This window comes from Oculina patagonica, chromosome 3 (genome assembly GCF_052425735.1).
Source record: "Oculina patagonica isolate OP01 chromosome 3, crgOcupat, whole genome shotgun sequence".
Taxonomy (NCBI): domain Eukaryota; kingdom Metazoa; phylum Cnidaria; class Anthozoa; order Scleractinia; family Oculinidae; genus Oculina; species Oculina patagonica.
Genome location: NC_135760.1, coordinates 25,870,914 through 25,898,711, shown reverse-complemented (window position 1 = coordinate 25,898,711; position 27,798 = coordinate 25,870,914). Strand labels below are relative to the sequence as shown.

Genomic DNA, 27,798 nt, shown 5'->3' with positions numbered 1-27,798 from the left:
TCGATTTGAAAACGGTCAAGTGTTTTGCCACAAATTGACTGGATCGCGAAGAGTGCAGCACTTGATTATACAATCACGTTCGAAAACACTTGGAAAACGGTAGGATATGTTTCGTGCAAACACTTCGAAACCGTGTCGTTTTCGATGCGGTTTCGAGGTCATGAAACCGGGTTCTCTAAAAGCAATTCCCTACTTAAAAGGCACCCAAACGATCCCAGAAGCACTTGCGCAAACGGAAATAGACAATCTTGCAGTTTATTTTCATCAGCTATTGAACAGCTAACGAATTTACATGATTTAGCATCTGCAATTATAAGGTTCTTTAAAATTGTATACTTACTGTCTTCACTTAAGCTAATTCACTTTATTATTGTGCAATCAGTGTCATTTGACATTGAGTTTGCGGGTAAAAAGGCTAAAAAAGTCAACTTACATGTTCTATTTGTTTCCCTGCCTTTTTGGCAATTTTGCTACAAATCCAATTAATTTTACTCTAAAATCCTCTATGTAAACGCTTCGTTAAGCGAGAATATACACTATACGAAACCATTACACATTAATCCCTTAATCTGAAATTTCCTAGGTATAAATGAAAATAGAAAGCAAGTTAACACATCAGTAATTATCGCATATATATTATTGCTGAATGCATGCAGCTTGCAAGAACTGCAAATTGTAAGAAATAGCACATTTCGGTTTCATGACATACGCCACCCTATCCAGAAACGGAAGAATAATTATAGGTGAGGGAGGTGAAATATGCTTTTAACAGAAATTTTAAATCAGTCTATAAGTAACACAATGCAAACCTTAATAGGTCAATTAACGCTGTTCTTATTGGAGTAAACCTAACATATATGAAAGACTACTGTTAACAAGGCATTTTTAAAATGCCACAAGGCTTAAATAACAAGGAAATCGTACAGTGAAACTGAAAGTATTTGAGGAATTTTTAACAACTTTTGACTTCTTTCTTTGGTTTTCAATACTTCGATGCCAAAGAGCAAACAGCCGCATATGCAATTTCCCGCCACTAACGCTCCTTAGCTTGAAAGACTGTTTTTGATTGGCTAGAAGCATTAGGTAAACCAATATTAAGATATCAGTCAGCTGTCAAAAGTGAATGACAACATCTAATTTGTGGAAACAGTACCGCATGTTGGTCGAGACTTCAGGATTCAGGCTGTCAGCAAAACTACAGCAATATTTTTACAGTTGTAAAATCTATCAAGTTGCTTGGCAACATTAAATTAATTGACTTCTCGACACGGTGGGTGTTATTTGAACCCAAATTTGCAACGAAATACCGATACAGCGAACCCTGATGTAGCTACAAATTATGTGGTTTTCAATGATATGCGAACTCTGAAATTCAAAATCCGACTAACGATTGCGTTTTTCGCTGCCGTCAATCATTAAAGACATGCAACGAACCATGAAAACAGAAACAAACAAAATGGATCGAAATCCACCAATAACAACTGACGGACCAGACGTTTTGACCCGGTTGAAGTGAAATTCTGTTTCCCGAGAGGTCCACTAAGATGATTGACGGCAGCAAAAAGCGTAAACCTTTGGTTGAGGATTGAATTTCAGAGTTCACATATCACTGAAGACCGCAATAAACCTTTCCATAAAACGAACATTTTATAGAACAAACTTTTTTTATCTAACGAACCACTAGATAAAATGAACTCAGATCAACGAAACCCAATAAACGGATACCTCGTTATAACGAAAAGTTATATAACAAACCTTCCAATAAAACGAACCCTGCATAACGCAGGATAACGGACTTTCCGATGTAGAGAACATCTCTATACATTTAATCATTCAACAAACAATCAACAACACTGAATTTATTGTTTCAGTAATATAAATAAATTCAGTGTCACTGTTGTTGTTGTTGTTGTTGTTGTTGTTGTTGACTGACTGCTCGTTTCATCGGGGTTGAGCTATGCCTACATTTGAAGCTATGCTTTTAAATTCCAAACTGTCATTATTAAATGACTGCAAAAAATAAATACTATAATTTAAAATCCCTTCTTTTTTCTTTCTTAATTATTTTTCTCTTGAGAAAAAAAAAAAAATTCCGGACTTGATTAATACTCCTCTTTCGGACTAAGTCTCCACCACCACCGTGACAAGCCGAGTATCGGCTCGTCACGCAAATCGACGCGAAACTCCTTTTGATTGGGCGAATTTTTACCATCACCATGGCGACCTCTCACTCCTGCTCGTGATTGGTTAATTTTTCTAGAGTATGCCAGTGCGTGTGAACCTGGTTCGGCGTCTTTAACATGTCGTACCAGTGCATTAGTGAACTGCCGCTTGAATTGATGTCCATTGCAACTCCACCTACGAGAAACAGGCTTTTTATTAAATTTCCAAAACTATCTTTTCTAAGTGGGTAACTTGAAATCAAAACCAAATGGAGTGGCCACCATCTTGGAAATCGACTCAAGAGAAAGCCCTGGCGACGAGGTTACAATTTTCCACTTCATAAACCGGAGACTGGGCTCGAACTTGACGCAATATGACGTCTGGATCACTTAGGTAGAAAACAAAGCAAGCTTATTCTAGGAGGAAATATCCTTCAAAGAGTTAAACTCTGAAGAAGTCAGCAAAGATAAAGTGCTTTTCGACTATTGTGCTTGTTATAGTAAAATAGAAGAATTGTGATGGGGCTAAATTCACTCCTGCAACCAATAATTGTTGTAAACTCTCAACTGGGAATACTTTTTGTTGTGGGTGATGAATACGTCACTCAAAGGGAATACGAATGCGTCAACACTTGTTTTTCCGGGACACTTGCGGTTTGATGGTGGGTGTTTGCAATAAAAAACTGCAACACTTAAAAAAAAACATTACATAACAACTTTTTAAAAACCTGACTTACCATTTCATATCAACGTTACAAAACAAATTAAGAACATTACACTTTAACCTAGCAATTTCGCAGGTATCGACTTTTTTGCATGAAGTTAATATGAGTAGAAGGTTTATCTTGGGCATTGTTGTTCGAACATATCATGGAAGAATTCAAACGTCTTTCAGTTCAAGTATTTTTTTTCATTTTCGTGAAGGAAATGCTGTATTTGTCAGTCGCGACGGACGGGTGCTTTGCGACTCATATACTTTGGCTTGGTTAAAAATGGTAAACTTTGACGTTTGCCTTTAATCGAAATAGTTGTTTCCTTTCGAGTTAGAAAGATTTCTACTCGGCTTAATGCAGGGTGCCCGATAAAGGTTACGCACGACAGAGCTACCTTTTGTCTCGTCACGCAATCTTAACCCCACCATTGAGAAGTAAATTTTCGTTTGGATATTACTAAAAGCCGCTTATCCTCGCGTTATTCTTTACCTTACGGCTACACATGCCATTTCTAACGACTACATTTCCAGCAAAACAGTTGTTTTTTTTTTTTTTTAATGGCGATGCATTAACTTCTGAACAGAAGCAAAAACGTTTAGTGTTTACTGCTTCCACCGGAAGTAATTTCACAACAGGCTACAGAAACACTTGTAAATATCACTTCACACCTGCATTTAATGATGTTGCAATTCTAAATTGTGCAACTCAGCAGAAATAATCAATTGTCACGAAATGAGTTCCCTTTGGTTAACTATTAGCAACGTTTTAGTGTGTGAAAGACTTGTACCAGTACAAATTTGCGTTGTTAATCGTTTTAGGTTAAATTAATATTAGCGCCTAAAGACTTGTACCAGTACAAATTGCGTTCTTAAGCGTTTTAAACTTCGTTGCCTTCGATCGCTTAACCCCCATCACATTCTTAATTGCTTATGTCACGTAAGATTTGGGCTACTCACTTTTTTAATTGTTATATAACGCTTGTAAATTTGACAAGTCACGTTTTTTCTACAAGAACGGAAGTGTTGAAGCACAACTATAGAGTGACACTTTACAACTCACGCTCTTTGATCACCCACAGAGGAAAGTATTCCCTTGAGAAATTAAAACAGCCCCTTGTGAGTTAACAAGAAAGGGGTTCCACATTTACCCCCACTTAACGGCTATTCTCCTTCATTTTGCTTGTAAACAAGCAAAAAGTCGAAAAAAAAGAAGAGACTGGCAACCTTTCCGCTTCACTGTCAAAGCCACCCTATCTGCTGTATTAAAAAAAAAACGATGGTTCTTACCAATAAAATCGTTGCTTTTTCCTACATCATGGTCCCACACTGTCAACTCTAAACTTTTCTTTGCAAGTTCATGGTGTGGAATGTCGTAAACAAATTCCTGTTTAAATGGAACATAACAAATGAAATTATTAAAATTGGTCAATTCACAGGGCAATTTATTGTTGTTTTGTAAAAGAGTGGATGTCCTCGGAGAAGGCGCTGCCGATGCCCATTTAAATTTAAAATATCTACAGCTAACTGTCGCCTTGCGGACACCCCGATATTACGGACGCTTGCTAAAACGGACACAATTACAAATCCCTGGCGAAAGATAGAGGTTTGACTGGAAATGACTCCCGCTATTATGGACTCTCTCTATTGCGGAATTACGGACACTTTCGGTGTAGCAACATAACAGTTTTCATTGTTTTGACTCTCGATAAAGCGGACACCTTGAATTTCTCACATAACATAATTTCATAAGATTGCAGTCTGTTGTTCGTTATTTGTCAAAACACACTTCAAAGGACTTCTGGAATGTTTATTTTTGCATCAATCCCTTCAGTAACGGTACAAAAAGCTTTGCCTTTTCACTTTAGCTTGGCCTAATCCCTCCAGTCTCTTTAGGAAAGATCAAGCCCGCATCCTCCATTCCCAACTACTGTTTAGCAGTTTCACCACAGCACTGTTGATAAGCTCGTCATAAATAGACTACATTATTTAACGTATGTTAACGGCACTTTTTTTTTCTCACACCCCGCTGTAACGTACTCTCGCTATTACGTACACTAAACGACGCCCCGAGCGTGTCCGCTATAATGCCAGTTGACTGTATTCCTTTATTCACACAAAGAGTTACTTTTTACTGTAAGTATGAAATGAGATCAGGTAAGTCTTACTTCATTATATTCCGGATTGAGAGTCTTTTTCTTGACGCTGGTTCTTCTCTTGGATTTTTTGTGTACATCGGGTTTTAGGTAACTGAAAGGAGAACAAAAAGAAAAAATACAACTTTGTCAATAAGGGCACTTTATTACCTAAATCACAACTTCATTCACCCCCGTCAATCAATCTTTAACTCTCTCCTTCGATTCCCTATGGTAGAAATATGGACAATTTTCTTAACATCTTGCAAAGGCGATACGATTAATGGTCATGGGCCCAGTTGATGAATTTCTTTTTTCTCACCACTTGCCTGCTTGACGTTGTATGGACGCCGTAAGGGGAAGTTAGATATTAATCACTCACCACTTGACATAAGGGTCAGAATAACCGTTCGCGTCCATGGCTGCTAGCCCTGCACAGCGAATCACTCCAACCACAAGTTGACTTTTCTGTGACTTGTACTTGAGGGACAGCTGAATGCGGCCAAGATTAGGTTCTGGAGATTCCTGCAATAATAATAGCTTGTCAGTCATTGTTTTAATGCTCTATCCCTCGGTAGCCCTCTTTTTTTAACGCTTTTCAATCGTTGTTGCTGTTAGAGTGCCAAAGTAGCAATGTGATAAGCTTCTAAGACAAGTTTAACGTGGAAACTGAAAAAAATGAACACTACCACATGAAAGGATTGCACAATAGTTTAAATTCAAACACAGACTAAAATGTTAGAAACACTTTAATTTACATAATTAAGGGTCTGATTCAAGGAAGGAAGGAAGGCGTTGTAAGTGCGTAATTTAATGTTACGTTTCATTTAGTGGTCATCTGGAAGCATCAAAAGTAATTTACAGACTTTCATTCAGTGGCCAAGAAGTTTTTTCTATGATATAATCCATTTAAAAAATGTTTCCAGGTATAGGCGCAATTACAGGTTTGTATGGTGATTCATTATTGCAGTTAATAATGGCTTAAAATGTTTTTAACCTACCCGTCCATCTTCAAACTATTCCATGTTCCACAATTTCGATTTCCACCAACAACACAGTGGCACAAAGATACAAGGAAGAAAGCAGCATTTGTTAATATCATCATATGGGCAAGAAAAAAAATAAAAATAAAATGTAAAGTTCAAACTTATATAAATCCATACTTACAGATGCTCTAGAAACAAGCGACCTTTTCAGTGACTGGGAAGGTTTGCTGTGGAAAATTTTGAGAGTCACACACGTCTCTCCAATAAAGCTATTGCGACCAAGCTTATCTTCATCAAAAATCTGAAGTCTGTTGGAAAAGCAAGTACCAGCAATGAGTCACTAAACGGGTTATACAAGGATTTAATTTATTATTCTGTGGACAGTAAGTTAATAAAACAAATATCATCGAGCTGAAGAAGGCAAGATAAAAATTTCAACCTGAGCGATTTCTTTGATATATCTTCATCTGTGATACCATGATATACCAGTGTTTCATCAAATTTCGGGTTAAGAGTCTTGTATTTGGTATGAGTCCTCAACTTGTTACTCTAAGAATAAAGTAAAGACAATAAAAACCCTGGGCCAAACAAGGGGGAGAGTTGATGAGGGTCCAAACTCTCGCTCTCATTTGGACTGAAACTCTTATGCACTCTCATCGACCCTCGTGTGCTCTTATCAACTTTGAACATGCTCAAATATTTCATAAGCGTCAATGAGAATTTTCTCTTGTTAGTAGTAAATGATATTTAACGAAAACTCCCATGCGAGTCAAGTCTCATCAACTTATCCTCATTCGGCCCGGACATCGTAACGTAATGTTACCTGAAGTGAGGTGAGGTGAGACGTAATGGGTGAGACTAGGTGAGGTAAAGGAGTATGCAGTAAGGTGAGGTGAGGTAAGATATGCCTCCCATTCATGATGTAGCCTTAGTAAGGGTAATGAATGGTCCATCCAAATTTTGCAGTGCTTGCAAAGTGAGGTTTCTGCTCGAAATGCTCACAAAATTTTAGTGGTGCTCATTTGCTCGTGGTTGCAAATTTTTACAAGTGCTCACAGGCTTGGTTTTTAGTGGAATTGGCTTTTTGAAGAGTGCTTGTTGCTCGCAAGACTACTGAAGGGTGGATTTATTTGCACCATCCCGTATAGCCATTGCATTTGCCCGTTGGAATTTTTGTTTTTTAGCTTGAAAACAATGAAAAATTCCAATGGGCAAATGCGAGGGCTATACGCGTGTGTTGCAAGTAAATACAGTAACGCCCTTACTTTTGTCAAAGCTCATGCTTGCAAAGAAAAATGCTCTGCTCGCATGCTTGCAAAGACCATTCAATACCCCTCTTTAAGTGTCATATTAGATGCGCCATCCTACAGTGCATGAACAAATCAGAATTCAAATAAGACAGGTTACTGAGAGGTGGGGATGGGTTGGATCTTTTTGCATGATCACAAGTTTGTAATAACACAGTATTTATGGTATGTTTACCTTACTGGCACCAGGAAGAAGGTGAAGTTTGACATAAGGATCAGATGTTCCACTCGAGTCCATGGCTTTCAGGCCCTGCAAATAATTATTATTTACTGTAAACGTCTATTGTATTGACAGCTAAGAGAATGACACCATGTGCAAATTAGAATAGTCCCAACAAGAAGTTGTATAGAACATAAAGAAAGGTCTAAGGTTTTAATGGGTTTCGAGTTCATTGCTTCTGTACCGGACTACCTCCAGTGCAGTGCACTACTAAATTCTAATTCCATTTTTCCCTTTTCAACCTCCACGATTTAAACCCAGTTTATTTGAGAAAACTGTCATTGGCTATAAGCTGGGATCAAAAAGTCCTTCTCTTAATTCAGTACATTCCTTCTGACTTCTTGGCAGGAGCATTTGATTTTCATTGCAAATTTCAGGATTTTAAGGAGGTGGGGGAGTTTGATGGAGTATTGTCTCCAACGCGAATGTTCTTTCAAGTTGTCACACTTTGGGGGGAACAGATTGCATGACAAGCCAAGAGAATATTTGCATCAGAGGCTATTGCTTCTGGAATATTGTGCAGAGTACCCTGTGCAGAACTTAGTGTTATTCTAACTCACCTTTGCACAAATGACTGTCACTTGAAGCTGACTGTGTTGTTTATCATAATGAACATCAAACTCTATTGTTCCTAGTCCTACCAAATAAGGAAAAAAATTAAGAACATAATTCATTTAATAAGTAAAAAAAAATGACATGATTGTTCATTTGTCACAAGCAAACGACAAAGAGAAATTCTAAGTCCCTGACGGAAATCGAACCCATGGCCTCCCAGATACTGGTTGGGCATTCTAACCACTGAGCCGTGAGAGACTCTTAGTGAGCTGGGCCATTTGCTACGTTCATATGTGACACGCATCCTGCATACTGCTAGGTTCAGCAACATTTCTGATTGATTCCTGTCAGGAATGATAACGGCAGGCATGATTACATCATGTGCTCAAAATTCACCACCAAGCATTGTTAATGTGAATTTTTCTCAACCTGCTGCCACATTCATGCAGTTTTCACCTGGCTAATTTTTTATCTTTGCAGCTTTGGGAATTTGTTCATGATAAAATTAACAAGTTTGCACTTTGAAAGCAAGGCTTGATGGTGAAACTAGCCTGTCTGATATAAACATGCATAAGGGCTATGTGTATTCAGAAACACTGTACATACACAATCTTGAGATCTCTGCTAAAGTCATCACTAATACTCACCAGCATCTCCGATGTCTTTTGGCACGGCAGCCTCAGATTCCTTGAATGTTCTGACCAGCTCATCAATATCCTCTTCTTCTGTGTCCTGCTTTTTAACCAATGGCTTAGTTCTTCCATCCACTTCATCTCCCATGTCAGTTGAATCGACTCTTCCCGTAAAACTACCGCTTTTCACTTTGGGTGATTCTGGTTTTGTATGACTGCTTTCTGGTGCTAGAAAAAATAAAAAAATAAAATAAGAAACAGAAAAAGGGCTATGCTAAAATTCACAAAGGAAACCTCCACAGCTGTTGGAACAAGTTATTATGAATGAATTGTTGGAAATTTTCTTTATCTGATATTAATATGTTTTATTTTTAAACTAACTAAAAAAGTGTTTTAAATTTTCTATAGGGTACCATTTGGATGTAATGATGTGGTACACCCTCTAGCTTTTATTAGTACTATACATACCTGCCAACCCCCAGAGTACAATCTATCTAGAAATCTTTGCATTGCAAGGATATCATTTAAGACAATGTATGAATACTCTCCGAAAATCAGACCGGGAGATTTGATGAAAAACTTGGAGACTCCCTGGAAAATCTGGAGAGTTGGCAGGTATGACTTTATAAGTGCTATTAATTGTAATTCACATTCTTTTTGCTAAAACGTCAACATCATTTTTCTTGAAAAATACTCAATGCCAAGCCTTCTAAAAAGCATGCTTCCGGCCAGATTAAAAAAAAAGGCTGTACTGTATATCAATTATTTTAACAGAAAGCTCAAAAATTTTGAAAACTGATAGCACATTCAATTTTAAAGACTTACAGAGCTGGCCATTTGCGGTTTCAAATGAACGTGAGTTTTGGCTGGTAGTAGATGGTCGATGCTGCTGCTCATCTTGTGTCAACGCCCAGCTTCTCTTGCGGAAGGGAGGCGGAGTGTCAATATTTTCTAATATGCTGCTGCCAGGCATTGACATATCTGCCGACCTCCGATTTGAAAATGACACTGTCTCCTCAGAAGTGGTCGATCTATTCCTATTTGCATGTGTGTGCTGTTTAGAGCGATCAAAGGACATTTCATCTGATGAACTGCTTGACTCTTCATCCTCCGAGGGGCTTTCTTCTATGATATCAACATCTAAATTATCTGCAGATTTAAAGATATTCCAATTCTTATTATCTAAAAAAGAGATTAGCACATTATCAAGCACTTACAAGTTCTCCAAAAGTCACATCTGCATAGCACAGTGTGGACACTCTGGGGATTTTCTCCTTTTCAATCTTTTTGCTGCGGTTGTCGAAGCGCCACTTTAGCCTTCATGTGCATGACGGGATGTGCTCCTGATGTACTCCTGTGCTTTGACCTCTATTTTTATCAAACGTGCAGACATAAGCACGCGTACCACTAGGAGCTCTCAACAATTAAACATTCCTCTATTCAGAACTGCTACTGGCCAAAGAACATTTTATTGCAGGACAACTACCATCTGGAACTCACTGGACCTTACTTTAAAACTCAGTAGATCTATTTCAATTTTTAAAAAGGCATTGAAACGTAAATTAATTGAAGAGTTTTTAAATTCGTGATTATCTAAATTAGATTATTATTATTATTATTATTAGATTATCTAAGTTTTAATTTTAATTTTAGTAGAATGTAATATTATTGATTTTAGTAGCATATTATCTTCGAAAAGCCCCCATGGGGAAAGATAATAAAGTATGTATGTTATGTATGTATGTATGTATGTATGGTTGTTTGCCTTCCAGTGGGCTTGCTTTCAGTTCAAGAATTCCAGAGATGGAAAATCCTTATCATGGGCATGGAGTAGCCAAGGATAGTTGAGTGAAATTTTCTTCTGAGTTTTCCCTCACGTTTCTATAAGCATTTTTGTGTGTATTTCAAGCTCAATTGACCCTATCACTCTAATCTGGATATCACCCGAAAGATCTTTGCCTCCTGCAGAGCTTGAGTATAAGTGTTGCCTTTTTTGGTCAAAGGTGATGGTGGAGTAAGGATAATATGCGAGCCAGCGAGCCATGCGAGTCAGAAATCCCAAATCCCAATAAAAGGCTAACCGCAAGCTACCTAAACTAACTGTGGGCTAACCAGGGTACTATTTAGGCTAACCGGAGTGATATGTAGGCTAACTGATGTGTTATTCAGGCTAACCTGGATGGCTCGCATGGCTCGCAAGGCATGCAAGCCATTAACAATTACCTTTTGATTTTGAGTAACTTGTCCACGTTCTGTTGTAGTTATTTGATAAGTCAGAGGTATTGGAAGAAGTGGTGTCCTGCAAATAAAAAATAAAACATTATGGTCTTCTGTTAGGTTTTGACCATTTTATTACCACAAGTTTTAAGATGTATTCTTATAAATACAGCATGCTAACAAGCATGCCATAAGAAAAGATGAACATTTATTTGTTTGTCTCATAATGTATTACTAATCACTTTGCTCAAGGTGTTGATCGCGACATGTCGACTGCAATACTTCTAGTTTTCATCAGGCGATGAGGTTGATTGTTTACATGTTGTTATTTGTAGCATGTTGGTTCGCTGCTATTAGTGCATTTTGATCCTCATTCAATGATTATTCCAACTACTAGAATAGATGTCGTTCCCTCTGCATTGTTATAGAACTGCTGTTGTGCATTCATCTTTCCTATCTTATACCTCAAAGAACAATATTATAAACACATTAATTTTTTATGACAAGTATGCTTTTATTTTCCTTGAACTTATTTATTGCTATCATAACACCCTTTCTCCCAATGAAAGCTTCAAACTCACTTTTCTGTTAGAGGATGTTCGTCTTCCTGGTTCAGGGTATGTGTACTTAGGTATGGCTTTGAAAAACCATGCTCCAGTTCTTTTCCACAACTACAGTGAAAGAAAGCAGCATTTCTGAAAAAGAACTTAGCCCTTCTCTACCTAATAAGCCCCCTCCCTCCCCTACTGTACATGTAGATGGTACGCCAAGACCCCATGGGGGAGGGTACTCAGGCATGTTTCGGGTGGGTATGTGCCACTTGGGTCTCCAATGCTTAACGTAGCATCCTGTTTTAGAAAACAATTGCATCCAAAATGATACCCTGTTCTAGGAACAGTTCAATTTTTAACACTCCACTGTTTTGGCTGCTGATAATTTGAAACTTTCGTATGTTCAAAATATCATATTTCATAATAATAATAATAATAATAATAATAATAATAATAAAAAAAATAATAATAATAATAATAATAATAATAATAATAATAATAATAAATAATACCTCGCTCTAGAAATTGTCTCTAAAATGGATACCCCATTCTTTGACTAGATCAGGAGCCCAAAATCATGACCCTGTTGGGCGGCACATACCTGTATAAGTATTTTGGGTTCACTGAGAAAAAAGATTTATCCATCATCAGGCGGATTACTGGATGTCTGCTTGTATTTTAGTACTGTCAATCAAGATATCGGTACTTACCTCTCTCTGTTCACTGCACAGCATACAGAGCCATATAACATCACCTTCACTGTCTACAGTATCCAGGCCACACTTCTGACAAACACACTGAAATGTTACAAGAGTTGGAGACAAACCAGTCAGTAACAGCAAAATATCTCAAAGTATTTGTTTTACAACCCACTTTTAATTTTTGTGCCCTCCCCCCCAAAAAAACACTTCATATAGCGGGAACAAATTTGGACAACAGATATCAGACATTATTAATAATCTATCATATTTTTTGTCCACAATTGCTAGTACTGTAAGCACATCATGAGATGCAGCCAAACTGGTAATTAACAATAATATAATTCATCGTACTGGGGGTGAATAGCAAGCTAACCATTAGGCCACTGCGCTTCCTGCTATGTTTACCTCATACCTTTTCACAAATGTCACATCTCTTTGAAACAACTTTCAATCCAAACTTGGAGCTGCACAGAAGGCATGTTTCCTTTCCATCTCCAATAGCATTATTGCGCATGTTCTCTAACTTCTCTACCATTCGCCTGCAAGGAAAATATCATTAGCTCTGACTAACATAAACAGACCCAATCAAAACACAGCATCAAATCTACAAGAATAGGAAATAGGCAAAGAACTGAGTACAAATTATTGGACATATCCTTCTATAATGACCAAAAAGTCAAAGCACTACAATTGAAGGATTCAGTGCAAAAAGGGCAGTAGTGATTTTTGCCTCAAAATGAACATTGCCAAAACACAAAAAAAACTCCAAATTTCGTGTGCGGGTTAGTTTACATAAGTGAAACAGTGTATTGTTTTTATTTTCCCGAGCTTCTAAAATAATGTATGCAAAAAAATTGGATTTTCCAAAGAAAGAAAAGAAGAAAAGAAACTAATAAGAAAGAAAAGAAATTACTTAAGACACCGACTGGCATGGAGAAACCATTTTTTTGCATACGTTATTTCTCGAAAACAAATCAAAAGCAAGCACGACAATACCAGGACAATGTTTCATGAACGTAAACAAAACAACATGCGAAATTTTGAGGTGTTTTGGCAATGTTCATATGAGGCAAAAATCACTGCTGCCCAGTTATTACACCAAACCCTTCAATTATAAAGACGATCAATGGGCTTACGGTGAAAATTTATACACCATCCAAACAATTTATTTTACTGGCTACTATAGAATTTATTCCAACTCTTCTGGTTCATCCAGGAGAATTCTAAATACAGTCTCAAATCTCTCAATCTTCCGTATGGGTCCACCAAATCTCCCAGATCTAAATAACACAAAATAAGTTATCTTCCAGATTTCAATCATTTTAGGTTGGCATCTCTGCTAATGTTCATGCAAAAGCTCATGCACATCACAAAACTATTTTAAAAATTCCAAAGGCCAATATTCAATGGATCAATACAGTGTACCATAAACAGCTCAAATGAGAAACTACAGAATATTACAGATTTAAAGGTTATGAGTTTGTTAGAATATTTTATAGAAAATAAACTTAATTTACCATGCAATATGCATTACTGTCATCCAAAGAGAAAATGAATTTTTGTTTAATTATTTCATGCATGCAGATAAATTCATCTTTAAGCATGCATATATGTAAATCGTCTTTTCAATTCATTAATGAAAAAGAAACAAATTATAGCACAAAAAGCCCTATTTTGGAATTAGCATGCTCTTCTAAATTTTGAACGTGGGGTTCTAGAAATTATCCATACATACCCAATGAAAGTCACTGGAAATTCTAAGGGGGAGAGAGGTCTCCAAGGGAGGCGCGGTGGCCTAATGGTTAGCGCGCCGGACTCCGGAGCGAGCGTTCCGGGTTCGAGCCCTGGCCAGGGTCACTGTGTTGTGTTCTTGGGCAAAACACTTTACTCTCATAGTGCCTCACTCCACCCAGGTGTATAAATGGGTACCGGCGAAATAATGCTGGGGGGTTCCCTGCGATGGACTAGCATCCCATCCAGGGGGGAGTAGAAATACTCCTAGCTGCTTAATGCTAAGGAAACCGAGATAAGCTCTGGCAGTATGCGCCACTTTGGCTCGAAGCTGACCTTTTTTTTTTTTTTTTTTTTAGAGAGGTCTCCAAAGTCCATATTTTTACAGGAAACTATGAAGTATAACTGGAATTTGGGGGCTAAAACTAACAACCTTTCACATGAGGGGAAGTATGGATATTTTCTGTAGCGACATACCGGTAATATTTTCATTTCAGACATGGACAAAGTGGTGAATTTCGCAATTTGTCTTTCACCCACTATCTGTACTTTCCCAAAATGTCCAAGTATTATATAAGGATATAAAAACATAAACAATGAGTTTATATGCATTATGTAGTCTATATGGGTTGGGTGAAAATTTTGTCAATATTTTGGCAAAACATTACAATATGGGCAAGTTGTTTTTTCTTTAATTTCCGGGTGACATGCTATCTGAACATTTTCAAATTAGATGTCTGTCTCTGGTTGGTGTAGTCTATACATTGCATATATACTTGTACTATCTGACCAGCGACTTAAGACTAAAGACTGATTTAAAGTGCACATCATGGGAACTGAATGTCCTTGGGTCAGCAGGAGTATTTGACCTTCAATCTTACTTAGTATGGGTTAGGAGCAGTTCAGGCCCAGAAGAATGGCTAAGAAAATGTAGATAATAATTCATGAGTATTTTATTCCATTTTTTTCTCAATAAAGCTCCAGAATATTTTCATCAGCAACAAGGACTTTTCCGTCCAGTCCATTAACAAAATTTGAATAACTACGAGGTCGTCTATTAGATTTCTGGATACAAACAATTGTTATTTAATTAGCCTAACAGATCAATGTGGTCAGAATTCACCAATCAAATATCACTGCCAGGGATTTCTCATTAATCTAATACATCAATTCACTAATACTCCAGCTAGCATTTTTATTTCAAGTGCTTATGGGGATGAAGTTTTCCAAAAAATAAAACTGCCGAAAAAGTGCATTACGAGCTACAATAACCATTATTTTCCACAATGAAATGAAACGCTTTCTCACAAAAAGAAAACAAATTATGCCCAATGTAAACATCAATTGAATGCAAATCAAGGCAGACAAAGCGTTAAATTTTAATGTAGAATATATATTACATTTTCTCTCATTCTGCACACAAGAAAAACTCAACCTTTCTGATCTCTAATGATGTTTTAGTTCGGCAAAATAATACTTACCCGATTCGTTCTTCTTCAACTTGGCGAATTCTATCAGCACGCTCCAAGACATTTCGAATGATCTCTTGTTCGTTGTCAGAAATATCAGTCTTTCTTCCAGTCTTTCTCGCGGGTGCAGTCGAGTGAAAAGACCATCCTGAATTGAGCCTAAAAAGCGAGAAAAACTAACTTACGATGGAGTATATCCTGACCCATTTGTCAGCTTAGTCTAATTAGCAGCTATAAGTTCACAACATTACAACGTAAGCTTATTAAAATCTTGCAAGCAAAGAGGATAAGAGAAAAGCTAAATTGAAAATGAAACGATCGATCAATCGAGAGGAAAAAAGCAAATATGTACTAACAGCAAATTCTCCAAAGACTTTGGCCATCTCGTACGAGTTTTCTTGAAAAATCTTTTCAAGACTTTCTTCGGACGGAAACACATCGTATTTTCATGGCCAAAAGCGAGCTTTATGGACGACCTCACAAGCTCACGACCACCTTCATATCTCTCAAAACCAAACTGGCAATACGCACAGAAAAAGCAGAACGAAATGATAAGAATGACTATAAAAACCAGGTGTTTGCGGCTAAAACAATTTTGAATTATTTAGGAACCGGAAACAAAAAATTCATTCGCTGTTTTATTCTGTGCGTGAGAGATAATAAACAAGCATGTAGATTTCCCTTTCGTGTCACGGTGGGTCGTATATTATCTCACCACTAAAGTTCACTTACTTAGCTCTCAAGCATAATTGTCGATCGTTCGGACAAACCCATCGTTGTTCCTCTTCACTAGTTAATTCCCCCATGTTTGATTCTTTTCTCGAGAAAAGCCAAGGATCACCTGAGTAAATGTAACGTTACGTCGGGGCGGCGGGAAAATCTTGCGTCTTCTTCATCATTTCGACTCCAAATCAAATGAACAGCACACTTCCTCAAAGTGCTGTGTTAATTTACTCTGCGGGGAAGAATGGTCACGCTAGAAATAACCACAGAGCAGATATAAACTTGCCACAGAAATGGTTAAAACCATCAAATCCTTGAAAAATCTCGTAGCCTCCCACTTGCTCTCGAAAATCAAACAATCCTGCACAGTTCGAAACTGTTTTCATGACTCCGTGTACCACGTGATCAAACAATCTATGAATTAATATTTTCATTTAATGATTAATAATTTCAGGAATGAGTTCAAAATGGCTGCGATGTGTTTATCAGAGGCACAGTGCCGAACTCAGATTGATCTGTTTTCCTTGGGCCGGCGGAGGAGCAGCTTTCTACGCTAACTGGGGAAAAAAGTTCGCTAGCGAAATCGAAGGTTTGATGCAGTTTTGCATAATTAACATTGTTGTAAATTCTAGAATACTGAAGACTGAAAGCATTCGATTTACAGCGATATGATTTGAATGCTTTGACGGCAAGTCTTTGATCTACAAAGCGTACGTCAGTGACGATATTTAGAAAGCAATTGAAAATCCATTAGCTTGCCGTTTTATCGAGTTACTTAAAGATGGTAAATGGAGATTATTATTGGGCAGTAAGCAGCTGATGACCTGAAAATTTATAGGGGAGGGAAGGGAGGGGGACTTTTAGACACTACGTTCAGTGGAGATGGAGACCAGGGGCATAGCAAAGTCAGTGCTTTCTTATTACTGGTAATCAAGCCGATCAGCGAGGAAGAGTCAAATATAATGACTTTTTCATTTATAAGTTAAAAAGTTATAAAGTTTGTATGTTTAGTTCTTTTTCTTTCAATTAAACACACATCTTCAGCTGGTTTCGCTATGATAACAATGGGCCACCATACCCCACCCTACTCTCTGAGAAAAATGGCTTAGTTCTTTTTGTACTGTTTATCTTAATAACTGATAGTGTATTTTTTATACATGTAGCCATCAGGAATGATAATGATATAAGGATATATTTCTTTTCCTGTTTCTATATTGATCGAGTCAAACAATATTTCACAATGTTAGTTTGTTATCATCATCAAAACATTTGTGAAAATTAAGGATAACTCTTAGAGGGTCCTGATGGGGGGGGGGGGAGGTTGTAGTATCCGTTCCCCCCGCACGCAGTGCGGACCTAACTGTATCACGTGATATCATATTAAATCAGTTCTATCCAACATGGCGTGTGTTCAATGACTGTCTTACATTGGCGACGAGGATTGCGGATTTAAGAGAAGAAGACAGAGGCCAGAGAAGAAGAAATCCACGGCTAAAACCTCGAAGCACTTAGGCGACCGAAAATTTAGAAGAATTAGAAGAAAAGGAAGCAAGAAAAACGCCGAAGAGAACTCGCGAAGAGACCAAAATCCCATTTCACTGCCGAAATTTTGCCCAAATCCCATTTCCCAGCCTATTTTCCTGATTTTCCCATTTTACCCCTTCAGGCCCCTCCCCTTAGCACAGCTGTAGAATTTGTTGTCTGCAGTGACAGATCTAAGGGAGGAGCCCCAGGGGGCTGGTCCTCTTCTTTATTTTTAAGCCAAACCAAGGCCTGTAGGGCAGAGAAAAATTATTTTTGAGAGCGGGCCCCCTCTTATTTCAAGGTCTTGATGATAGAGTCCCCCACTTTCCTGAAGGTCTGAATCCGCCACTGGTCTGTAATTTTTTTTTTTTTTTTAGCAAGACCAGTGTCCACAGCAAACTACAGGCCAAATATGCGAGATGGGTGGTAGTCAAGCAAACAACACAGAACAGGACCAGATAAACGCACTTGTTTTGAGCTTACTCAGTGAGGAACTGATATTGTATATAGTTTTGTAACTACTGGTGTAATATTCATAATCTTGTCTATCTTGGCTATAGTCCATGGAGTGTGCTTGCCTGGTAGAGAGAGCAGGTTTTTGGAGCCTGTTATTGTTGATGATTGGGAGTCTCTTCTGATAAAAGACTTTTGCAATGATGTTCATGAGATTTTAAAAGAAAAGCCTTTTGCCTTCTGGGGTCACAGGTTTGTTAATTGCTATATTCATTCTATCTTAGCCAGTTTTCCAAGAATTTGGTTACCGGGGTAGTTCAATTGGGGAGCTGCAGTGCATAAAACAGGATAAGCACAAAAACCCGGAAGTGAAAAAATGGCGCAGGTTTTGAGGCTGGAGAGTGCGTCTCTTTGACTCATGTCTTCAGACTAATATCATTTAATTTTGTATTGCTCCCCAACTCTTCCATAATATATGTTGTTTCCAAGAAATGGCAATTTTGTTTTCCATTAATCAAGAGAAGAGAAATTTAGTAGACTCAAGAAATATACCAGGAAAAAACATGTCAAATACATTTGGTGCCGAGAGAAAGATCAGACTTCATTGCTACATCGTACTGCCCCCCCCCCCCCCCTCCTTCCATGAAATGTACTGACTATTTGGAACATCCTTTAGGCATCTTTTTTCTTCCAAATTTTGCAGCTATCACAAAAAGACATGCAAACAATATTACACACTGCCTTTGATCCCAGTGCCTAACAATTCTATGTTGTAATAAATTCATCCTAGTCTAGGAGCTGGAATTTGTTTTGAAGCAGCAAGGTATCTGAAATTGCACTACAACGTGCAGCCGGTGCATATGTTAATATCATCAGCAACAGCACCTCAGGTCAGTAGAGATAAAGGTAGCCTTTTGGGGTTTAGTAGGCTATGTAGAAAAATATATACAGTGTTAGAGCCGCAATATATCGTTTCACTGCATGCTGAAAACAAGACAAAGATTTGGAGTATTAGCCATAACAACAGTGTGCATTCTTAATTTCTCTCGCGGAAAAAATTAAAAAAGTTTTTCAGCTCGATGGGTTTACTTAATTTTCTTAGGTGTGGGGTGTGCGGGGGAGCTTCGCTATGTTCCCCACGCCAACCCATCTAGCCAATTGTTGTACAATGATAAGTAGATCGTATTTTTAGTCGTAAATCTCACCAAGGCGGACACGCTCGGACCAGTTCCTGCTGTCTACCATGCAGAGAGACGTTCACATTTATGCAGGGCCACTTTTGAAGACGGTGTATCTGGTGGCTCGTTTGGCTCGGCAGTGGATGTAAAGAACGAGAAATTATGTGTGCTACGTCTTCGGTGTGTAGATTTATAATGGCTTGTTTGGCTTGGCAGTGACCTCCAAAGCAAACGAGCCACCAAATATATCCGTTTTCAAAAGTGGCCTTGTATTTTGTAGTTTAGCCCGTTTGGCAAAACGAGTGAAGTTCGGCAACAGATTGTGGCAACGATGATCCGGCAAACTATACATGGGTGTTCGCTTTAAGAGTGTATTTCCAATTTAAAAACAAACTGTTTGTGCCCCTTGTACGTTTCAGATACCAAGAACATTTCTTGATGTTTCAACTCTCAGTGATGACGACTTAATCCAAAAAATCCGCAACTGGGGAGGAACACCGAAAGCACTGACAGAAAACAGAGAAATGATGAAGATTGCTGTGCGTGTGTTAAGAGCTGATCTCACACTCCTCCACAACTACAGGTACTGAAAAAACCGTCCCAATTGTCTTCTAATCATTCTTGTCATTAGATTGTAGACAAGATAAGATCTCCTGGAAACATATTAGACTATCATTGAAGGTTTAAACTTTCCATGATTGTGCCTTCTCGTTATGCTCATTCTCAACCATCTCCCCCCTTCTCAAAATGCGTTGAAAAGAATGCAGCCCTTTCCACCCCCAGCGCTTAGCTCAGGTTTTGCTGCATTTGAACAAGGTGAAATCATAAAACATCGGATCGGAGGAGGCTGTTTTTTATCGCAGGTAACCCCCGGCATTTTGTCAATTGTACTATTTTGTAGTTTATATACTAACTGATGGGTAGAAAGAGGCACTATGAAAGTTAAGTGTCTTGCCAATGCATGTTCCCTACCAGGGTATTTGAACAGTAGAAGTACTGTAATTAGTCAATTTAGCGCCCTGCGCGGAGAGATGTTTTGCTTGAAGAAACGTGTTCACACATGAAAACAGCAGTCGAGACACTTAAGAACCAGTTCGTTTGTACTGCGGGTATGATGTGAGCATTTGAGAAGGAAACTGAACCAAGGATGATCTCAATACGCTGATGGCGCTGTAATTCAAACAGAATACGGGAGCTTAGTGGAATAGGCCCGCTTACTTAATGGGCGTATTGGTTTAGAGGCATACATTCAATGGGGCGCTTATTGGAAGGAGGGCCGGCTAAATCCAATCATCACGGTAACCACAAAGGACCGACTGCTCATTAGAAGAGCTCTGACTGCCGGCCATATACAAAATTCACCAATTTTATGGCGACCGATAAACTTAGATACAGTGGAACCCCGTTAATATGGCCACCAAAGGGACTCCCAAAAGTGTCCGCATTATCGGGGTGTCCATATTAAGCGGCCTTTGAGAATAAACGTCACGGACACATATTTTATAAATACACTAAAGACTAAAACATGCAATTGAAAAGCAACAGAACGGTTGCTAATGCCTGTTGTAACTTTAGTTCAAACTGAAGAAACCAAGTATATTTTTTCTCCGGCATTTTAACTTACACCAAAACTGAGTGTCCAATTCATACGTTTTTTCCGCACTCTGAAAACCGCAACGCTTTATACTAAACTCATACCCTTTTGTTTTAATATTGCTAGGTTTGAAGCGAATGACAATGCAATTCTGGATTGTTCATTAAGTTGCTTTGATGGATCAGAAGATCCACATGATCAAGATGGTAAGTGAGTGGTCATAATACGATTGGATGCTTACGTTATTTCACCCATCTTTGGAACAACCCCCCCCCCCCCCCGGAGGGAGTACTTCCTATATTAGATTATAGAGGAGGCCCCGACCAAAAGGGAGACCCTTTTCAGTCTGTAGGTTTATAAAAGGTAGGGATTTCACGATTTGGAGTGAAAAAAGGGCAGAGAAAACTGTAATTTAGGTATTTAAAAGGAGTTTTCAAAATATCTCGAATATTCCCACCGATAGGCCTGTCCCGATTGTGCTCGGAAGCCTTTGTGCAACTTTTTGCGGTTTTAGCAACCACGAGCAAGTTTTGCCTTTCTGAGCAATGTTTGAGCAAAATATAGGTTTAGAGCACATATCAAGCACGAATTTCAATTTATGCGAATTTCTTGAATGTTTATCAACTTACAACCGACTGACTTGACTTTTCCCCACAGGCTGGAGAGAACTCATCCAAGGACCTTTTAAACGACATATCCTGCCTGGAGGACATTTTTACTTCATGGAAGGAGAAAACGAACGTTCCCTCATAAACCTCGTTTCTGCAGCTTTGCGGCTCAATTATTCTCCACATCGAAGTTCTGATCACTGACCAATTCTCTTTACTCAATGCAAATCACTTCATTGAATGTTAGTTCGGAGAGTTTGGTGTTACATCAAGAAAACAGACATCGTTACACGATCGCGAGGCTATACAAGGTTTATTTGGGGAAAAGGAGGGGTGGTTTTTTTTACATGTAATCGGTTTCACGTTGGGAAAGTTTACCAACTGAAGGTAAATTTATATGACTGGCTTTTTTGGCAACGCGCGTGCACTTGCAATTGTAAGTTAATTTGCGAGTCCGTTTGGCCGGCCAACGCAAGTCCGTGTACGCAAGTTAACTTGCGACTACTTGCAACTCCGTTTGGCCAAGCCTTATTTTAGTGTTCAATTCAGTGGTAGAAAGCTTTGTACTTTCTTAGTTAGACTGTTCACAGCCCTCTATTTTTTAAGTATTTTTCGATCGTCGAGCGCGAGGAAAGAACGGCGAGAGAACTGGACGCCAGCAGACAGATTTAGCAGACGATGATAATAGGAGAAATAACGCTTCGAGAAAGAAAAAGAATTGTTATAATTTTGAACGTCAGAAGTCATTTTGAAAGCCGGTGATAATGAATATGCCTAGTAAAAAAACAGCCTTTATAAGGTGCAACAAATCAGAAAACATTTTGTCTTGTTTACATACAATTCATACTTCAATTTTTAGAGCACGTTTCCCTTATTGAGTGCACTTTTGTATGAAAACCCTAATAAGGTCTAACAATTTTTTTATAACAGCTATGCAATGGTTCCAATCATTTCCTATGTGAATAACAAAATCATCATAGATCACGACAATCATAGCTAGCAATTTCCCTCGCGCGAACGTTGGTGAAATGTTCCGAAGTTTAATTGTGGTTTTCCGTTTCTCGGGTCTGATACAGCATCCGGGAACGTCGCGCGCGCACGGATGACCCTCGGGTCACTATTTTATTATTACATGTATTATTGTGACCAAATTCATGCAGCACGTACGATTTTGCATTACAAAGGCTTTTGTGTTTATATATTGCCATGGACGCCTCGAGTAGCGACAAATGGCTGAAACATCAAGCGTACAAAAATGCCAACACAAAGTAAAAAATCAGTCTCGGTAACACCAACCGAGAGATCTGCTAAACCAAAAAAGAAAAAGAAAAAAGAATCGGGCAGAAACAGCAGGAATTCCAGCAGTAAAACGCTCGCTTCGGGAGCTGATAGCTCAAGTGAAGGTTTGTTAGATCAATGCTGTTTGTTTATTCTTACACTGAAAAGAAAGATCATTAAGTTGAATGTTCTCATTTGAAAGAGATTCGCACTTGCCGAACGCAAAACTTGCGATCTTTTCAAACATCTCGTGCTGACTTTTGTCTTTCGCGGCAGGAACCCACCGAAAGTCAAGAACGAAGTCACGAGCAGATACATACACAAACATTGAGAAAAAGGTTGCAAGCGAAAGCTCTAAATCTTGTTCTTCAAGCACACAGAACACTTCTTCCAGTAGCTGGCGAACAAGCAGTTCAGACGGGCGAAGTACGAGCAGTAGTGGCGAAAACTTCGGCGCAACAAGTTGTACGACTTCGGCTTCTTTGGACGAAACGCGCGCGCGAGAAAGCGCCGCAAACACTTCGACTGTAACAACATCGTCGAGTTTAACTCGGATAAACGAGGCTTTAAGATGGGACTTCACAAATTGCGATGATCCGGAAGAGGAAGAAGAAAGATTGAGAATTTATAAATTACACAGGAGAAAAAGATACATGGATTTCTTGCATAAAAGGACCGGTGGTGAACCTCAAAGCAGTTTCTATGCGTAGCTACTTGTGTCAACTTTTTGTGCGTAACAACTCGCCAGTGAAAACTATCTATAGTACATTTGTATTTTGTTACTGAAAGACGGGTACTTCTCTCAAAGAGAGAAGTCCATAATATATTTTAAATTTCTCGTCGACTCTTTCAACAGTTCGGTCAAAGATCTTTTTAAAATATACGAACAAAATTCGAAAAAACAATTAGACGCTTTCGTAAACCCTTTACGGACGTGACGTAGTCACACTCGAAAAATAACATTAGACTATTTATAGAATGTCAAAGAAAACAACTCGTATTTTTCTAGCGTAGATTAGAACGACTAAAAGGTGATCTTTGACAGCTATATTTTCTCTTCGCATTAATTACCTAAAGGTATTTTGCTCGCGAAAAACGTGCAGTCAATTTAATTCAATCGAAAGGGAGGGATTATCGTCGATTTTAAATAGGTTTATTAGCATACGCCAAACAAAATCTATTTGTCAAACTGTATAATATTTATTCCCAGGAGTTAGTGTAAACTTGTACGACAATTGAGGGTACATTTATGTAACTGCTGTGTCTTTTTACCGGGCGTATACAAATTTGTAAATACATATATGTGAATATGTAGGCATCATAAGTGATGTAGAGTGAATTTATAAGAGTTTAGAACAGAGCTATAATATATTTTTTGGCTTAAGATAATTTGAATAACAATACAAAAGTGGTATTGTTCCTGGTGTTAGTCGTATGTTTACTCTGGTAAACCAAAGACAACGAACAATTCAATACAATTCCATTGTCTGGACGATTTGTTCGACCGTCCCTGTTGCCTTTTTGAATGCTTTTAAATTGGTCTTTGGCGGGTGAAAAAAGGTAAAATAGCGGAAAAATCTCTGTGTTTTCGGGTTTGTAACCATGGGATGGACAAGTTACCTTCGTTATTCCTGGTTTTCGGACTTGAACGGGGCGAAAGAAATTTTTTCGTGGTGTCTCACTCTGCCTGGCTTTGTATAATAGGCTTTCTTCGATATATCAAAATTAAGCTTGGTAGTGAGGCCTAGAGGACACAAACACAAGAAATTTTACAAGCTGCATTTGTTTCATTTCTTTTGCTTGTGTCCTCTAGGCCTTGCTATTAAGCTGAATTTTAATATATCGAAAGAAGCTTATTTCTAGAAAACAAGAAAACTCGTACAATTTAATATGGAAAGAAGCGTGAAAACAGTTCAGAAATGTTATGAAAACAACTCGAAATTCGAGAATTAAAATGAGTCGGTTTTTTATTGTAAAGATTGTAATTGTAATTTTAGATATTTTTTATTGTCATTTTAATTTTTAGCAGAGTCTAAACACACGACCCCACAAGTTTTTATCTATCTTTATCTATCTATGCCTCGCGCGGGCCTGGCCTGTTATTGAAAAGGCTAAGATGACAAAAGAAGGCAGGAAAACTTTTATTAAAGTAATTTGCTTTTATCTTGTCGAAAACCACAACTTAAACAGCTCCTGCTTCCCCCTCCTCACTCCTCTTGTACTTAACACCCTTGTATAACTGTGTCATGCCTAAGTTGTTAGTGAAGCAGTGAACACAACTTTCAAATAACCGTCCTGTTTTCTCATATGTCTAAATTGGGTAAAACACAAACCTTGAAAAGAAATATGCTAAATAGTCGTGAACTCTAATTTGTGAAACGAGAATCAAAATTGTAGTTTGCTGAGAACTGCGATTTGTGTTCGTCACCCGTAATAATGATGAAATATTGAACCTCGGTCCCTGCGCCCCTCCTTGGTTGAAGCGGGGAGCGCGTGGCGTTATGGGCCTGTTGCACTTCTAATTTCCGTCGTCGCCTAACCGCGAAGCCCCACGCTCCCCGTTTCCGCCTTTTTCCGACAAAATGCAACGGCGCCCCCGGACAAGGCAGCAAGAAGGTGGATTTGTATCACTGATACGTATGAAATGTATGATTAAAACCACGCAAATATAAAACTTGCGACACATTTGAATTTGAAAACTGAGAAAACAATTAGAGCTCTGCTCAGATTCTGTTAATTGCAAAAGAAGTTTCTAGTGTGCCATGTTTAAAACTTAAATTGGATTAAAACCCTGATCAATTTGGATCAAATTCCAAGTTAAAGTGGATTAGCTACATTATAGGGAACGCTTTACTGCATTAGAGCAAAAGAGCAAGAATTGTTCAATATATATGGCTAGAAAGCCTCGAATTTCTAGCCGGCGAAACCTCAAGTGAATTAAGGCCTGGTTCTCATGACCCTGTATAGGGGAAAAGCTGTTTGATAGTTACTTTTCTACCGCACTGATTACTAGTTAGTTTTCACAAAAGTCTCGAAGTTGAAAGAACATGAATCATGAAAAATCAAACCACTCTTCATAATTAAATAGGATTGGCTTCTGGCTAAATTTTTCGTTACACAACTTACATATATGGAATCTTTCACTGTACTGACTGTCTATATGTCCATTCCACACGGAAGACATGTCATTATTTTCCAAACCATGCATGATTTCACTTACAATATGACCACGGTGGCTAAACAGACTAAATATTCCACCGCAACTTCTGAAAACAGAACAGCGGTGATCCGAAAACTGCAAAATGTGAATATAAAAAATACACTCGAAAATGCTTTTTCTAAAACAAAACAGGTGAACATGGGTCGATCGTTCTAAGCAACTATCTTCCAACCGTACGCCAATTTTTTTTTTAAAAAAATCCTAACTGTTCCTTTTCGCTAACATGCATTCGATACAAGTAGCGCGCGGTCAGAAAAATACTAAAATTAATAAATCAAAACTCAATTCTTCGTTCATTTTCAATTAATTTGTGGTGCGTTATTTTCGCAAAACCTTGCCGCATTAACACCTTGTTTTCGAATATACAGGCGTCTTCGATTCGACCAATCGGTACCTAATTACCGAAAAATATAAGCGGATTTGTTTGTAATACCTAAAGTGCCTCTCTTTCCTATTCACCGAGTGACGTCACAACGTGTGAAGGCAACACACAGTGCGCCTCCATAAAGACAGCAAAATAAATAAAACATCAAAAATTTGCGATTTGCAATTTCGACGTTTGCAAGGTGCTGCTCGTCTGCGATTAATATTTACGCACCGAGTTCCGTTTTATGGCAAAGTTGTATTTTGGAGGGCTGTTGCTTGGTCGGCAAGAGAAGTAAACGAACTTAGAAGAAAATGTACAGGAACAGATTGGAAAAAACCGGGTTTTATCAGCCGCGCGCGAACAGATCAACTGCGCAAAACAGCCGAGTGAAAAACGACGAAGCAAGACTCGTCCCCGAGTTATATTCGGATGGGATTTGCCTGTATACGCTGGGACCGTCGCAAGTTTATTCGTATCAATACCGCATCAAAACAACTTCGACGAAAAGTTACGTCTGCGAGATATTTTTCTACCCGAAAGTGGTGAAGAAAAAACACATTTCTGTTGTGGTGCACTACCCCGCCAGGAACAATGAAAAACCGCATACAATGTACAAAGACGTGGTTTGTTTTGTTCCGCATTGCCTGGAACATTATCAGTCGAAAAAAATTGTCAAAGAGCCAAAAATGGAGGAGGTTTTCAAAACAGGGCTTTACCATCAACCGAAGAAACAGATACGGGAATATTCCTCGTCCGTGCAGATGGTACCGAAAGTTATTGATACAGTTCGATAGATAATTAAGATTTGTATTTTTTTTTAATGCGCATCGAATATTGACGGAATCTTGAATAATTCGTTTTCTAAATGGAAAGCGTCTGCAATGTTTTTAAATTATTGTCTGTTATGTGCATAAAAGATTAATCTTTCGCCGCAATAATAAAAACACACGTGCGCCATTTACGCCGAAGATTATACGATTTTAGCAACATTCTGGTCTTAAATGGTAGCTAGCGACCGTTGATCGCACGATAAATCTAAAAACAACGCCATAATATTTACATGGCATAATGTTTACTCTATGAGAAAAAACATATTGATTGGAGTATCGTATCGTTGACGCTGCCGATCTTGCGTTGTTATTAGTTTTGATCTGTTAATTTTGAAATAAAACGATGAAATTCCTTTTATTTATCAGTTCTAGATGACGTTTCTATAGTTATAGTTTGTGTAATAAAAATGAAAAACTACGATGTAGTGAAAAACTAAATTTGGCAGAAAACACAAATAAAGTTGGCCATGGTGACTTTGCAAGTCATTTGCATTTATATTTTTTCTTTACCGTAAAGAAAAAATATAAATGCAAATGACACATGATGTGTTTGCGAAAATTTTAAAAATTATAGCTAACACTTATCCCGATCGTGCAACGAGTGAAATGATCGGTTCACACATTTCAGTTCCATTGCTTTTCTGCGTT

The 27,798-nt window shown here is 38.3% G+C and overlaps 3 protein-coding genes across 5 annotated transcripts in view; 2 read left to right on the top strand and 1 right to left on the bottom strand.

Moving 5' to 3' along the window:
• Nucleotides 1-241: 241 nt before the first annotated feature.
• Nucleotides 242-16,499, bottom strand: LOC144647253 (rabphilin-3A-like). Of its 2 annotated transcripts, none has more exons than XM_078507029.1 (17): nucleotides 16,108-16,499; nucleotides 15,388-15,534; nucleotides 12,588-12,714; nucleotides 12,185-12,271; nucleotides 11,505-11,594; nucleotides 10,930-11,005; nucleotides 9,532-9,855; nucleotides 8,722-8,934; nucleotides 8,080-8,156; nucleotides 7,475-7,549; nucleotides 6,432-6,541; nucleotides 6,174-6,300; nucleotides 6,008-6,022; nucleotides 5,389-5,531; nucleotides 5,040-5,121; nucleotides 4,162-4,258; nucleotides 242-2,358 (listed from the first exon to the last, which is right to left on the bottom strand). In XM_078507029.1, exons 1-17 carry the CDS (start codon nucleotides 16,179-16,181, stop codon nucleotides 2,228-2,230), a joined length of 1,995 nt encoding a protein of 664 aa, XP_078363155.1. In that variant the 5' UTR covers nucleotides 16,182-16,499; the 3' UTR covers nucleotides 242-2,227. The 2 variants fall into 2 exon arrangements, with proteins under 2 accessions (XP_078363155.1, XP_078363154.1); XM_078507028.1 differs by lacking the exon at nucleotides 16,108-16,499 and adding an exon at nucleotides 15,732-15,880.
• Nucleotides 16,500-16,534: 35 nt separating this feature from the next.
• Nucleotides 16,535-27,798, top strand: part of LOC144647296 (S-acyl fatty acid synthase thioesterase, medium chain-like) — a 36,116-nt gene continuing 24,852 nt past the window's right edge. The window contains exons 1-6 of one of the 2 annotated variants that reach the window (XM_078507079.1): nucleotides 16,535-16,687; nucleotides 18,183-18,327; nucleotides 18,866-18,965; nucleotides 19,673-19,836; nucleotides 20,974-21,053; nucleotides 21,505-21,659. In XM_078507079.1, coding sequence (XP_078363205.1) covers nucleotides 16,555-16,687; nucleotides 18,183-18,327; nucleotides 18,866-18,965; nucleotides 19,673-19,836; nucleotides 20,974-21,053; nucleotides 21,505-21,659 — 777 coding nt within the window. In that variant the 5' untranslated portion in view covers nucleotides 16,535-16,554. Of the gene's footprint in view, nucleotides 16,688-18,182; nucleotides 18,328-18,865; nucleotides 18,966-19,672; nucleotides 19,837-20,973; nucleotides 21,054-21,504; nucleotides 21,660-27,798 lie in introns of those variants that run through there. The other variant, XM_078507080.1, reaches the window with a different exon arrangement.
• On the top strand, nucleotides 22,708-23,458 carry LOC144647300 (uncharacterized). Its single transcript, XM_078507085.1, has 2 exons — nucleotides 22,708-22,858; nucleotides 23,010-23,458. Exons 1-2 carry the CDS (start codon nucleotides 22,711-22,713, stop codon nucleotides 23,441-23,443), a joined length of 582 nt encoding a protein of 193 aa, XP_078363211.1. The 5' UTR covers nucleotides 22,708-22,710; the 3' UTR covers nucleotides 23,444-23,458.